This window comes from Neopsephotus bourkii, unplaced genomic scaffold (assembly GCF_033783945.1).
Source record: "Neopsephotus bourkii isolate Nb327-2 ecotype Australia unplaced genomic scaffold, CSIRO-AGI_Nbou_v1 NB_1663, whole genome shotgun sequence".
NCBI classification, from domain to species: Eukaryota; Metazoa; Chordata; class Aves; order Psittaciformes; family Psittacidae; genus Neopsephotus; species Neopsephotus bourkii.
Window position 1 is genome coordinate 7,911,322 of NW_026902137.1, and position 14,534 is coordinate 7,925,855.

At 40.7% G+C, this 14,534-nt stretch overlaps 1 protein-coding gene across 8 annotated transcripts in view; it reads right to left on the bottom strand.

The window, feature by feature from the left end:
• Positions 1-14,534, bottom strand: part of EYA2 (EYA transcriptional coactivator and phosphatase 2) — an 88,427-nt gene that overhangs the window by 45,576 nt on the left and 28,317 nt on the right. For 5 of the 8 annotated variants that reach the window (XM_061375640.1, XM_061375643.1, XM_061375641.1 and 2 more), the window contains exons 2-3: positions 2,834-2,952; positions 895-939 (exon numbers count right to left, since the gene is read on the bottom strand). In XM_061375640.1, the coding sequence (XP_061231624.1) occupies positions 895-939; positions 2,834-2,952 (164 nt within the window). The remainder of the gene's footprint in view (positions 1-894; positions 940-2,833; positions 2,953-14,534) is intronic. The other 3 variants (XM_061375644.1, XM_061375645.1, XM_061375639.1) reach the window with 1 other exon arrangement.

The window sequence follows — 14,534 nt, forward strand, 5'->3', positions numbered from 1 at the left end:
ATGACTCACTTTCTTAAAGTTATTAAAATATATCAAATCAAAATAAATATTAAAAACACAACACTGTAATTCTTTTCCATCTATCACCTACCTTCGTAACCTGCCAGCAATCAGAATACTGAACCAGTAGGAAATGTATCACACAGATTATATGTGCAGGATGCTTTCCAATGTACCAAACAGTTGTGTCCTAGAACACTACTGAAGAAAAATGTGCCACCATCTTTATTTAGAGATCAATTTAGGCTTAATTGACTAAAATAAAAATATCTAAATTCAAAACTGCAAGCACTTGGAAGTGCTTTCCTTTGCCATATCCCACTCTTTGCACTCTCCTCCACAACAAATTCAAGCCTTGTGCCCTTTCTGATCCCACCTCTGCTAAGCTGTCCCCCACTTCTGCCAGAGCTCTTCCTTTAGCTGTGTACACCCCAAAACACCACAGAAGGGCAAATACCACATCTATGATCCCCTTCTGTCTTCTTCCAGGGTCCCCCTGCATACACTTACCTGATGTATGCACAGATCCCTTTGCAAAGGACAGCTCAGGTAGGAGGACAGTGTGCCAGGGGAGGGACAATGAAACCTGCACAGCCCTTATCATTATCAGAATCACCCTAAGCACTGATAGAAATAAAACCATAAGGACTCCTTCACACTCTTACAACCCTGAAACACCTTGGAAAAATAAAACGTATCAGCAACCCAGCCTTGGTTCCTCTCCCCATGAAATGTGGGTAACAGTAACCTATTTCCCAAGCAATGGGCAGAGAGGCTTAGTTTAAAAGAAGATAAAAAATATCATTTGAAAAAGGATAGGGTTATACAAACGTACATATTTTTACACACAGATATAGAGGAAAAGACTGGTTTTAAATCCAAAGCTGCACTTACCTGACTCCCCTTCAAACTCACTATGAAAAATTCGCTTTGACTTACCTGAAAGAGAACAGTTTTGGAAAATTAGATTTTTAGATTGACAAAACAAAACCTACACCATTCTGTTACTGATCCTCATTACCAAACAGAAATATAATGAAAACATATACTTTTTTAGTTTCATTCATGCCTTTTATATTTGAAAGAAGGCAGAAAAGACAGGTTGAGCATAAGTTTCATTTCTTTTCTATTTAGAAAGTTTTTATTTTGAAATAAAAAAAATAATCTTCAAACTTTTTTATTTTGAAAGAGTAAATACATTTGCCAAGAATGCCAAGTGGGAATTTACTGCATGTAATATGCAATATGTTACTGTCATTGCCAGTAAAAGGCAAGTTGAACTGACACGTGCACCCAAAACACCCAAAGCAACCAAAAGCGTAGGACTACAGGAAAAATGTGCACTTGAAAATTATATTGAGATAATTGTACATCTCATTATAAGCACCCATGAAATGAGCAGGCCATACGTCTACATAAATAAGTATTGCTACTAGACTCAGTAAAATTAAAATTGTATGTGCAATAAAGAGCATACACTTGTGTGCATTTATTGCATTAAAAGCTCTGTCAGTTTAAGACTTGACAAACATGCAAGTATTTTCCTGTTCTTCAAATTAACAAGAAGTATTTTCAAGGGAAAGAGCTTAATCTTGGAAGCACAAGGGATTATCCTGCAGAAAAATAACCATAATACTTCTGTAAGAAACACATCAGCCTGAGCTGCCACTAGCAAACTGGTGTCCAACAGTACAACTCTTTTGTTAGCTCTTAGGTTAACTGTCTATATTAGCTCTTATTTATATTGTATAATAATGAATAGTTTCTGCACCAAGAAGTTTACAAAATGCTGAATTCAAAAATCATTTCTAGCTCTAATCTTTTCTCCAAACATGAAGATTTAAAAGGATGTTTCCTTTAGATTGTTATCCCTTTGACTGCTTTTGTAAATAGGCAGTTCACGATGTACGTGATTTAATCACGCAGTTTCTAATGCCTCAGCAAACATGCAAGCAAACACCTCCATGGCTTCTAAGAGCCTAGAAATGAAGGGTTAAACATACTACTAAAACATAATAGCCAGTGCCTTTTCCTAACTCCCCTCTAACAGGAAGGCTGACAGATCCTGACCGCAGCAAACAATAGCTGGGATTGTACTAGCAAGAACTAGTTCAGCTGCATCACTTGCCAATAATTTTTTTAGCAGATTTAACATTCTTCTGTTTCCTTCACTTGAACAGTATGATGGAGTTGGGGGATGTGGGGGGAGGAGGAGAAGAGCAGATAAATTTCCATCAGAGCCCCAGCCACTGAAAGAATTTGTCCTTGGTACCTGCCAAAATGTGAAACTTCAGAGCAGAGGCCAGCAGGGCTGACCGTTTGGAGATGATAGCAATGATCTCAGAACAATGCAAACTGGGGCACAGAGATGCTTTGGCAAAAGGTTTCCTGGCTTTACAATACAATGTTGGGCCTGGGAGTCCCTCCATCCCCCACCCCAACAGCAGCAGCACAGCCACAGAAGCCCAGGGCTCACGTTTACACTATTACTGGGGCTCTCGAGGGGTCCAAAAACTGCCCTACACGAAGTATGTTTTATATCTGCAATTATTCCAGTGGAACAAACATATACATGCATGTGTACATATACATCTACTATGCACAGATAATTACATATAAGATATTCCAATTCCATTTGCATTCAAACTGTTTCCTTAATAAATGATTCAGCCACAACTGGAGTGTCTACAAAAAAACTACTCCAAAATCTCAGCTGCTCGCTATGCTGTAGAACTGTCAGAAGCAGAGGCCTTGCATGTGGCCACTTCCCTTGGGTTACATATACATACACATTTTGTTAAAGCCAGTAAAGTCAGTGGAAGAGGCAGCCTACCTTCTATGTCATCTGGAGCCGTGGCATAAATGTTGGAAAGGTTAAGCTTCAGTCTGTCAGGGCACTCTCTATTTACAGTCAGGCTGGGTGATATCACTAGATCTAGCATTTCCTTATACCTGAAGGAAAACAAAGGAAAAATATAATTTATTCATTAATTATGCATGCTTACTAATGATTTTCCTCTTTTTTTTTCCCTAAGAGTATAAATATTAAAGCTGATTACCTAAACCCAGGCTTCATATAAATTCCACATAATAACATCCACTCAAGTTTTCATCAAAGGGAAATGCTGAATTAAAATGCAGCACTTGTTCCCTTGGAGATTACACCCATCTGATTAATGATTTCTCTTTCTTCCTGGATTTTGCTGCACGAAAACTGATTTTCCTGATCTCTCATATGCTATTAGAGTGAGAAGATACGCAGCAGTGTTCAGTGAGCTTCCAGAACAGGCTACTAAGGGCTGAAAATGAAGTTGAGGGCAGTTAACAGCATTATCTAGTCTTACAAGGTTAGTACTGGTGATATATCAGTCGGGGGGACACCTAAACCAGGCACTTAACTACAGTGTCCTGACCATTAGGTGGCAGTGATACAAGGACAGTCCCTTTTCACATAAATAACCTCATCTGATTTAACCAAATATTTCAAATGAACAATACATAGGACTTGAGTCTCCAAAGAAAAATATAACCGTGTGTGTACAACCTATGCTATAATGAAAGCTTACAACCTCTGCATTGCACAAACAGCTCAGAAAAGAGAATGACTAAATCCTTATTTCATACCCTATGTGTAACATGGACAGGTTCATTCATTCAAATACCATGATTTTCAATACATGTGTAACTCCAGCTATACATCTTTCAGAAGTGAGTTCCAAAGAAACGGAGCTGCTTGCTTCCCACAGAAGTATCGATTGGATGGATACAAAATTTGGCATTAAGTGCATAGATATGTGCTTCTTCACTTTCTGCAAGCACACAGAGTATGTCCTTACTTCAATCCCCTGGAAGCTACTGGGGGTAATCAGGGCTATTATGGAAAAGCATAACTGTGCTCTTGGACAGCAGCGCCTGGGCAAAAGCAGATTGGAGAGAGGGCACATGGTGGTGAGTGGATCCCAAGGCACCTTCCTGCAGCCTACTGCTGAACACTCTACCTGTGGAGGCACCTGGTACATGCTGCTTGTGGACTGGGACCTATCTGAGCTGGACTACAAAGGTAGCAATCCATAGCACTCCTAAAATATCATGAAGTTAAAGACAACAACACATAAACCTGAAATCTTGACACTGGGCTTCTCAAATACTAATCTCTGTGATTCTGGGAGAAGCAAAGATGTTTGTTTTGATTTTCTGTTTAAATACCACTGTATGACTTTTATCAGCTTTAGGAAGCAGAGAACAATAAACCACACGCTCCAAACTGCAGGCACGACTGAAGCATACGTGCACCCGCTTCACAGGCAATCTTGGGCACAGGGTAGGCAGGCTGATGCCTGAGAGTCACCGCCTGTCAGTGAGGCATCATCACAGCCCTCTGCCCACTTTGCTTATGCCAGAGGAAAACCAGACTTTTTTCCTGAAATGGATAATCTCAGTCTTTCACTGGCTCAGCCAGGCTGCCACGGATCATGAAGATTTTTGTGTTGCTTACTTTTAAGCAGGAAGGAACAAACAATTATAGCTCCTAAGATTTCTTCAAAGCAGCAGGTTGAGCAGGGTCTCTTCCCAGAGGAATTACTTTATTCGAATACAGTGGCATTGAATTAAATTCTGTCTGCATGGCTGGGAAGGCAGGGCTCACTTTTATACTGGGGTTTCCTTTTTACTGTAAGGAACATCTGATATTTTCCCCTTTATTTTCTTAATGTTATACCTGAATTGAGGAAGAACACTCCTGTCCCAGACCCTGTGAAGCTGGGGATGCTCTACACTGTTTCTCAGATAACACATGCCCTTCAGCATAATCCAAAACCCCATCATTCATGACACTAGCCAGACTGTTGCCAAGTGAATGGGAGCAGATGTTTAAAGGGAAATGATCTTTTATAATGATTAATGTACTTTAATTACATCATCGTTCAGAGATTTCATTAGCTACTCTCTGACTGATGATTTTTCTACTGGTTTTGTTCTGTTCACTTTTGTGTTCACAAAGTCACATCACACTTCCCTGTATTTGTTCTATAACTTTTTCCTGTTTGTTTTTCAGCTTCCATTTTTCTTTAAGGTACATATTAGTTGCAGGTACAAACAGGTAACTTCTCACAGAAATGCCTGTCTAGTGCATGTCACATATGTGCTTGTGGTGTTAGTGGCTTTGCCTGTTTTGCACGCACCATTTACCGATCTGTTTGTGCACATTTCTTGCCCTGTACTTCTTCACAGGAGCTTCTGAAAGTCCAGTTTTAACAATGGAAATCTACAGAAAATCTCCAGTAAAACAACAGAACTGGGATGGTATTTAACACTGTAAATGACATGCTGGAGTGCAAAGGATGAAAATATCAGGTCTGTTTGCTTTCTTTTCAGAGCAAAAACATTTTCTGGCTTAACTAATGTACAGTAAATCAGTAATAAAAAGTTTGCTGAATATGAGCTTTTATTAAAACCAGTAATGGCAGCATCTAGCATGTTGGGCTGACAGACATCTGGAAGAGCTTTTGGCTTCTGTAATTAAGAAGAGCCTTGTGTGAATTTGGTACTCAGCTTTTCCATTAGAATCCCTACTCAAAACCCAATATTTTGCCCTGAAAGTTGGCCCACAAAAATCTCTGCCAAGAACAGAAACTTTTCTCTTTACTAATGCTTAGGAAGGAAAAAAAAGAAAAATAAAAGTACTTTTCAGTCATTCTAAAGCTAGGAATGCCAAATTCAACAAATTAAAGGTGTTGGGGTAACCTGCAAATCACATTTTCTTTTACAACGATGTTCTGAAGGCAGTGATTCCAGACCCCAACTTGAAACTCTCAAAGGTATGCTGAACGTCAAACTACTTAGCAGTTGCATTTCTCTCCAGCAAAATGCTCAAAGATGGATGCAAGTGCAATGCCAAAGCAGGATGCAGTGGGCAGACTGAGACAATAAGGTCCTCTGCATACTGATGGTGATGAGAACTTCAGGAAGAGTATTTTGAAAGGATGAAGCAGGAAACCACCACGGTGGTGGGCAGATGCAACCACACTACAGCTCCGCTCAGCACAGCCAGAAGGCATGAAGGAGACTCCTTCCAAAGCTTGGACCTCTGCATCTCTCAGCCTGCTTTAACATGTTTTAAACATCCTCTCCACAACACACTAAAGGCATCGTCTCAGGACCACAGGCATTTCCATCCTCACTGTGGAAGCAGCATGCTTATTCCTGGGAGCTTGCATATTTCACTCATTCCTGGGGTGAGAAGACAGCATTCTGGCTTCAATACATTCAACTACATGAAGCAGAACAAACATTCAAAGGAGAACTTCCAGGACACTTTCAGTAAATAAGACACCGGGGTAGTAAGTAGTACGAGGGTAAATTCAATTGCCAAGTGATGAAGAGGTTTCAGGGGGAATGTGTGCAAGGAAGAGCAGAGCATTTGCCCTGCAATGAAAGCAGCCTGTAGGAGAGTGTTTGAGTAATAGCATATTGATGGCAGAGTTCAGAAAGGACATACCAGAAGCAAAAGACAGTATGGAGTGGGGGGGGAAAGATGGCATACTTGTGAAAAATAAACTGGATGAGCTTTGCATCTGCCATCAGTGGAGGAACCGATTAGTCAGGAGCTCTGCAGAACAAAGCAGGTGAGAAACTGAAGATAGGACTCCTGCCCTTGGGAAAAGCCTGCCAGATCCTACAATGGGAAAGACAAAACACTTTCAGGGAGTAAGAAATTGCAAAGAGGGATTGCATTCCCATGAAGGAGGAGGCAAATCTAGAAATTACTCTCCCTACAACAACTCCATGTGATGATCTTCTCAAGAATTTTTACTCATATCTGGCTAGAGGCCAAACACAAAGCTTAAACCCCTAGATCTTCCTAAACATATGTATATGCCAACATGGAGCCCTAGGCAGGAGGGGTACAAGCCAAGTCCACTGCTGGCTTTCCTGGGAAGGGGAGGAGCAGAGACAGAAACTGCAGCCTAATTGAACTGCAGCCTAATTGCAAGAGTACCATTTTTGTCTTGCTTCCATGACTTTATCTGGTTTTAGTTACCTGATCAGGTACTTTCACCTTTATTCTTCTCAAAAAAATAGTGCAGATTAGTATGTAGAGATCTGCAACTTTATGATTCGAGTGCTACTCATCATAAGAAAGAAGAAAATCTGATTTCCCACTTAGTTTCGGCAGTGAACTACTGAACGGTAACAGCAAAAAAGCAGTAAGACAGGTTTCTCAGTCTCTGATACAAAGAAAACAAACCCCCAATCCTAAAAATTTTGTCTTTCCTTCATTCCTAGGAAATACAAGATTTAGTGTAATTTTTTTCCACATGGGTAAAATTTTCAAAAGCACCTGCTCTGTCTCATTAATTTTCATTGGGAATTACGCCTTCAACTGTTTTAACTCCTTGGGAAGCAGGCAGCTTTGCCAGAACTAGCTGGTTGCAAAATTATACTCCACATTTTACTCTGCCCTTGCACAAAAAAGTGCTTCATTCATAAGCAGAGAAAATGATCTTGTCTTGCGGCCACCTTCCAGGTGGTATAATAATAGCGTATCTCCCATACTGAAGATTTTGGCTACTTTTATCCACACATTTCAAAGGCAGAGGAAAGCAATTTCATTTCCTCTGTCAGTACATTCCTCCCCACACTGTTAGGATGTTTTCTCTCCATCTATAATAGATCCTTTGTTCCTTCCATTTCAAGAACTCAAAAATGCTTCAGCAGGTGAAAGCCACAATGCCATTTTCTCTTTTATGAAGAATCTTGGCTCATCCAAAAGTACATCTGATAGATGTATGCAGGAAAGGCCTTAACAGGCATAAAGTTAAACCTGAGCTGGCATAAGTGCTCATGTACAAGACTGACAGTACAGCCGCAATGACAAGATATCCTTCCAAGGTGACCTGCAGGGCAGCAAGCCTCAGGCTGTTTATATTCCTGAGAGCTGCCTTTTGCTGACGTAGTGGGACAATAAAAGCTGCAGTACTTGTCTGGATTTATCATTGCCCAGCCTGTTCCAGACACAAAAGTAAGAGGACTCAGTAGTACGGCTTGTACAGCACCTGGGGGTGGAGGTACATAGTTGTGTTACTCTCCACCACATAGTATCTCAGGCTAAGGATTAAACCAAGAGGAACAAGAGAAAAGTTACGTGACAGACAGGCAAGGGACAAAGCACATCAGACTGAAACCAGAAATTAAACTGAGGTGGTAGTGAGGCTGCTCCAGATGACAGACACACAGTTAAGCTTTCCCCCGACTGCTGATAAGATTCAGGCAAGTACTAGAGAGGAGAAAAAAAGAAGTAGGCAAGAGAAAAGAGCTGGGAGGTGCACTGCCTAAACTCAGCCCACAGTGGGATGAAAATAATCTTCATTTCAACTGAAGCAGAATGCCACTTGCTTCTGAAAGAGCTGGGGAGAAAGCCCCATCTGAGCAGTGCCTTTGTGTGGCTGAAAGAAAGCTGGGGATAGGCCATATGTGGAGCATGCAGGAACATCCAAGCCCTCCCTGGCTAGAGGACAGTGGTCTTGAGCTCAGTTCCCTGTGTACATATTGTCCCAGAGATTTTACATCTTACTGTGGGTCTTCTGAAATATTCATATTTTTTTTAGTCCAGCATTGGAAAAACCACAACTCTAACAAAGTAAAATAGATACACACATAGTGCTTCAGTTTAAAAGAAAGAACTCCAACACAAACGCAACCATCCCCAGAACTTGAAATAAGAACACAAGCAATCAAGTAAGACATAGATCACAAATAGGTTTGTTAACTCAGTAGTCAAATGGAAAGCTTGTCACAGAGAAAAACAGCCCTTACTTTTTCACATTGAGTCTGCGTATATGTAAAATAACCCAACTCACATACAAAAAAAAAAAAAAAATTTGGTTTTACTAAGATTTTCAAATTCCTTTTTTCTTTTTTAAATGTGTTAATTCTAAACAAGTTTAAGAAAAATAACTGAGAAAATAATGAAAGAGGCCATTTCTGTCACACTTCTGAAACCACTATTGTTTAAACATACCCAAAGTATTTCAACAGCTCTAAAACCCTTCCCCACATGGATTTTGTTTTGTTTTCTTTTAAATGAGACAGTCTTTCTGATCAAAATTCTACTTTCACTGGAAATTTTCTGTCTTGCTCTAACCCATAGACCAGACAGTAAAAAACAGATGAAAAACCCTGTCTCACGCATTTTTTTTAGTCAACTCCACATATTTTTTTCTTTTTGAGGAAAACCTGCCTTCACATTTCTGAGTGTTTGGGGCTGGCAAAACAATAATTGCATGTCTTGTTTCTCTGGAAATCCTGAATTTCCAGAAGCATTGGCTTGCTTCACCAGGCTTCATCACCTGCTATTCTAGACTGCTTGTCAATGATTTTTAAAGTTTTTTTTTAAACACACAGTTTCTTGTCCCAGAGCTGTTGATTTAAAAGAGCAGGCTGTCTTCATACAAGTGAATGTTCTTCCTACTCCTCCTATCACGGCTCCATTACTCCCTTCTCCAGGTGCTCCTTTCTTCACCCCCATGGTGCAGACAGAGCAATACTGAGAAGAAAAAGGGAGGCTGGGCTGGGCTCTGATCCCCCCCCCCCCCCGCACTTCCTGCAATTAACCGGGGAAGAGATTGAAGGAAGATAGACCAAGGGAAGCACTGGCCTTTTCTGCTTGAGCAGCCCAAGGTAAAGGGGATTCAGTACACATAAAAACAAACAAGTCGAGCCCCCTTCACTGTTTGTTATGAAGGCACAGGCTGAAAAGGAAGCTTTGAAAATTCAAAGGGAGCTAATGATGGGGTTCACACACTCTTTCAATCTGGCAGCCTAACCAGGAAATACAGTATAATTTGAGTCCCTGTTTTTTGAAATTCATTTCAACACTGAGATTTCACTTAAAGTCAAAATGAGAAATGCTACATAGAGCAGCATTTGCAGAAGACATTATTTGCCAAAGAATAGAATTATTGAGCTCCCTTACTGCGGACAACCAGTACAGAGTAAGTAGGTAAAGAAACACTACAAGCTTATAGCCTACAGTCATTTGAAAGCTAAATTTGTATGTGCATAGATATACATGCACACACACAAATGTACGTGTATCTCTTTCAGTTTCTATATTTCTCTTTGAAATTCACAAGCTTTTTAATTCCCTTACACCTCTTCCCCTTCATATTCCTCAAGCTTACCAGGGCTGCATGTAACTGCAGAAAACCACTCTGGCAGCTCCAGGTGCAGAATCGTGGCCCATATCACAGAACAACTGCCTACAGAGGCTTCCCAAACTGGATACTGTAGGATCAGGCCCACGAGGCTTCTTTGTCACTATCCAGATATCTCCAGTCTGAAGAATTATGTTTTTTATCCCTTCTCTTCAGAATCACAAAGGCTAAAAACTCACTGAAATGTCAATCACAAAAATATGGCTTAAGAAAAACAATCAGATTTGGAATGAGGAAGTAGCAGCTTGTAACTTAAGATACTCGTGCTGAAATCACCTGGGTTCTGTACAGGAGTGTGCAAGAATGTGTTTTTGTCTTGTAGCATGTTCCTCTTATGTAAAGTCAGGGATTTAACCTAGCTTTGAAATTTATAGGAAAAGAAGCTCTGAGAAATTAAGTAATTTACTATTCTTGAACAATAACCTCCATGAAGAAGAAAATCTAAAGAAAACAAATAAACTCCTTCCACAGTGAAAGTTGGCCATTAGCTGGAACAAGTGCCAAAGGGAAGCATTTTCCAGGTAGCACAGGTCAGCTTTACCTTGTGGAGAGAAGCAGCTGTCCTTCTCCAGAGATGGATGGCTCCACATTGTTGTAGATTTAAATGTGCGTGGTTACCCATAAACATTTATACCAGCCAGATTCTAAAGAACAACTCCTGATTCAAAGGGTAGCAATGCATCATACATGAACTTCCTACAGAAAAATGAATGTGCAGAAAAAACTTGCCCACAATGTTTGAGAGATAATGCTCTTAAAATGCACAGGCAATTGTGTGCAGGAAAGAGTGGTGCTCACATGGGAACAGTTCCCACAGAGGACATTGTGAGAACAAATCAGTTCTGCCCAGACAAAAAGAAGAACAAGCCTAGATATGAGGCTCAAAAAACCTGGAGTTTTCTTCCCACCATGCCCCTGGTAGCTCAGCTGATCCTCTAGCAAGTTCTCTGTGCCTCCACTGTGCTTTCTGGTCTTTGTGCTCCCTCCTTACAGAGACTGCAGGATAAGTGTTCCTCTTCTGTCTATGTGAAAAATCAACTGGTACAATAGATAATTTTCCCCATGACTGCAGTTTATGTTGAAGTAAAACAAAGCAGCTTCTACCAAGTTCTTTAATATGGAAAGCACTTTGTTTCATCCCCTGTGACTGGACCATGTCAGACAGCACTGATACCAACACTGCATCAACAGCAGGAGATTTTAGAAAAATGTGCTTGCACGTCTTAAGCACATTTGCATCGAAACTGTCCATAGGCAAGATGATGCCAAACATTGTCCCACAAAAGCATTACTTCATGGACAGATAGGAGACATGGACTGTGCTAAACAGGGTATGAGCCAAGCATGCATTAACCCACAGTTTGTCCTGGCCTGGATATCTTCGCCAGTCATATTTACTTTCACAGCTACATCATGTGTAGTTGTTGAAGGAGACAACTGAGGATTGCAGCTCTAGTTTTGCTCCCAAGCTCTGTCACCAACTGATTAGGCAAGTTTCTCAGGACTACATTAAGGCCTCTATAAAATGGGAAATACAGTTTAACCTGCCAATTAAGCTGGTTTTAGGGGCTGGAAAGTGCTCTGAAATCCTTAGGTGAAGTCTGTTACACCATTACAGTATCAATATCCATGCCGATGAATAATGACAATGCTGAACACAAGACAGCCAAGAAGGAGGTGAGGCACGAGCGCTGTCCTTCAGGGCATGTTCTCTCACTCGTTTTTGGTCCAAAAGCTCTCCATTCCCAGACTATGAGAATTTCTTCACCCTTTTGATTTACTTCTTAAAACTCTCAGAGCCCTGCAATGACTGCAACAACCCAGTGAGAAAGGTAAGGCTGCCCCTTTATAACAGGCCTGTGTCAGCGCCTCCATTCTCAGCCTGTAAAGGAGTAGCATTCAGGGAGTAATAATTCAAAAAGAGCTATGGGAAAAGAACTATGAAATGTAAGTCAGTAAAAGGACCTTGGATGTGAGGGAAATGTCTAGCATAACTGTACAGGTGAGGCTGGAGTGAGAATGACGTACCCTTCCCTTGGTTAAATCCCTCAAGTCAGACTTTTTCTGACCAGAGAAAACAGAAAAGAGGAAGGTCTGTTGTACATGTAGAAGGTTGAAAGCATCTTTCTTTGACTGGGACTCTCTTCTTCTCCCCTTCCACCCCTCATCTGTCTGCAGGAATAAGCCAAAGATCATTCTCAAGGATACAGAAGCAACAAATGCCATATCTTTAGTACAGTTTTCTCTATTTGTAAAGTGTCTTCATGAGGGAAAACACAAATGCTGGTTTCGTTGTCCTACATGCAACTGTTGCCCAACATACCAGGAGGGAATGTGACAGTTTGTGGTCTCTCTAAAACTGAAGACACTTCCTTAAGAAACTGGAAGTATAATATAATATAGCAATGTGTTTGAAAACCCTGCACTGCTTTGACTTGGTCTCAGTCTGGAATTCAAGCAGAGTCCCAACCAGACCTCACATTTATAAAGTCATTATGGTAGTCCATCAGTACAAATGAGGAAAACAAAACTATAATACCCCCACCAAAGTCGGCTTCGCCAACTGCTTCTCCTTGCTTGACAGATTTTAGGGTTAGGGCTTTTTAATTTCGGATTTTCCTTGCTGTGGTCTTTAAAGCATCACTAAATCAGAATTTGTGATTCCCAAGTAACTGCTGATTGAACATGCCTGTGGCAGCAATGGCACCCAAGTTGTGCTGCCTGGTCCAAAGGCAGTTTGTCTGCTAGGATGATGGATTCACTGAGGCTCAATACCGTGGGTGGGAAGGACTCTCTTGTCCTGCTTCTGAAAAACTGGGACAGCACATTTAATACCAAAGTCGAGAGGCCCATGTGCTCTCACTAGGAAAAGCCACCCCTCAACCCTTCTCCCTTGCTCTCCTTATCGATAAAACAGGAATGATGGGGACATATGGGACTTCTGAATAAAATTGCTTCACTGGTGCTAAGGTTTATGGAAATACCATTTCACAAAGTCTAGACTACTTGCGATCAACAGTGGATTTCTGTCTGGATAATCTTCATACTAGTTAAACCTAATAATGCGAGAAGAGCTGTTCCTCTCCTTTTGATCCTGCTTTATATACTCTTCTTCATAAATACTGTAGGCAAAGCTTGTACAACACTACTGCAATTGCTATGAAGAGTACTATGAATACAAGTGCTTGTTCATTACCACTGCTTTCTGAGTGCATGGCTTGAATGTACAGCTGATTTGTTCCTGGATTAGGAAGCCCAACTGTACTCCAATACACTTTCCCTGTTTTGATTTGAAGTCGGTTAGGCTACCCGATCTGGATTTAGTAAATATTGTGGTTAAATAAACCAGATTTATAAACTTCTAACATTCACTTAGTCACAATAGTTTCTCATTGTTTGAAGACATCAGAGGGTGGTCTTGGAAAAGAGGCTATCACTCACCTGAACTTCAAGAAGTTATTCTGCCCTCCTCTTGTTCACTCGCATAATTAAAGCCACCTTCCCCCCCCCCCCCCCTTCTGACTCAAAATAAAAATCAAGTGTGGTTATTAATAATTATTATTGATCTCAAATAATTTGTCTGAAGAAGGAAATGTTTTCTAGAGGCTACAGTCAGGAAGTCAAAGATTTTCACTTCCATCTCCAATAGTAACTCATTTGCCATACACAGCACATCTCCCTTGCCCATTCCCTATTATAGGGCTGTTAAAGGTTTAGTTAACTTCAGAGCAAGCAGTTCTAAACAGCAGCAGTTCTTGGCTACTGGAACTTCAGTACCTCCATGTGCAAGTAGTAGTTTTTTATCTGCCCATACAAACGCAGAAAGGTTTGTGCTGCCATTACTGGCAACTACATATGCATACCACATATGCATTTTTACAGCACTGAGCTCGTCCTATGCTTTTAAAAAAACACATGAAAAAGTCACTGTTTAGGTTAAGGTCTTCAAGAATCTGTGTGAACTGGGTAGGAGTTACTCCGCTGGTAAATATTATTTCTGCAGTGAGAGTTGGTTATTTCATCAGCAGGAACAAAAGGTTGAAAATCTTTTTGTTCCTCTATCACTAACTGAAAGATTAAAAAGGGATATCCTGAACTAGAAGACAGGCTGATGATGGTAGCTTATAGATAAAAGTTAAGTGGAGCAGGCTTCTAATTTTAAAGAGCTACAGTACAACAGTGAACAAAGTAACAATCTAATTGCTGCATATCTTGGGAATGTTAGGAGGAAAAAAGACAACTAATCAAAAGCAGTGCTTGAGCAGTAACTGCATGTTGATTTGTCACTCATGCCAATTCATAGTGCAGAAACAGCCACTG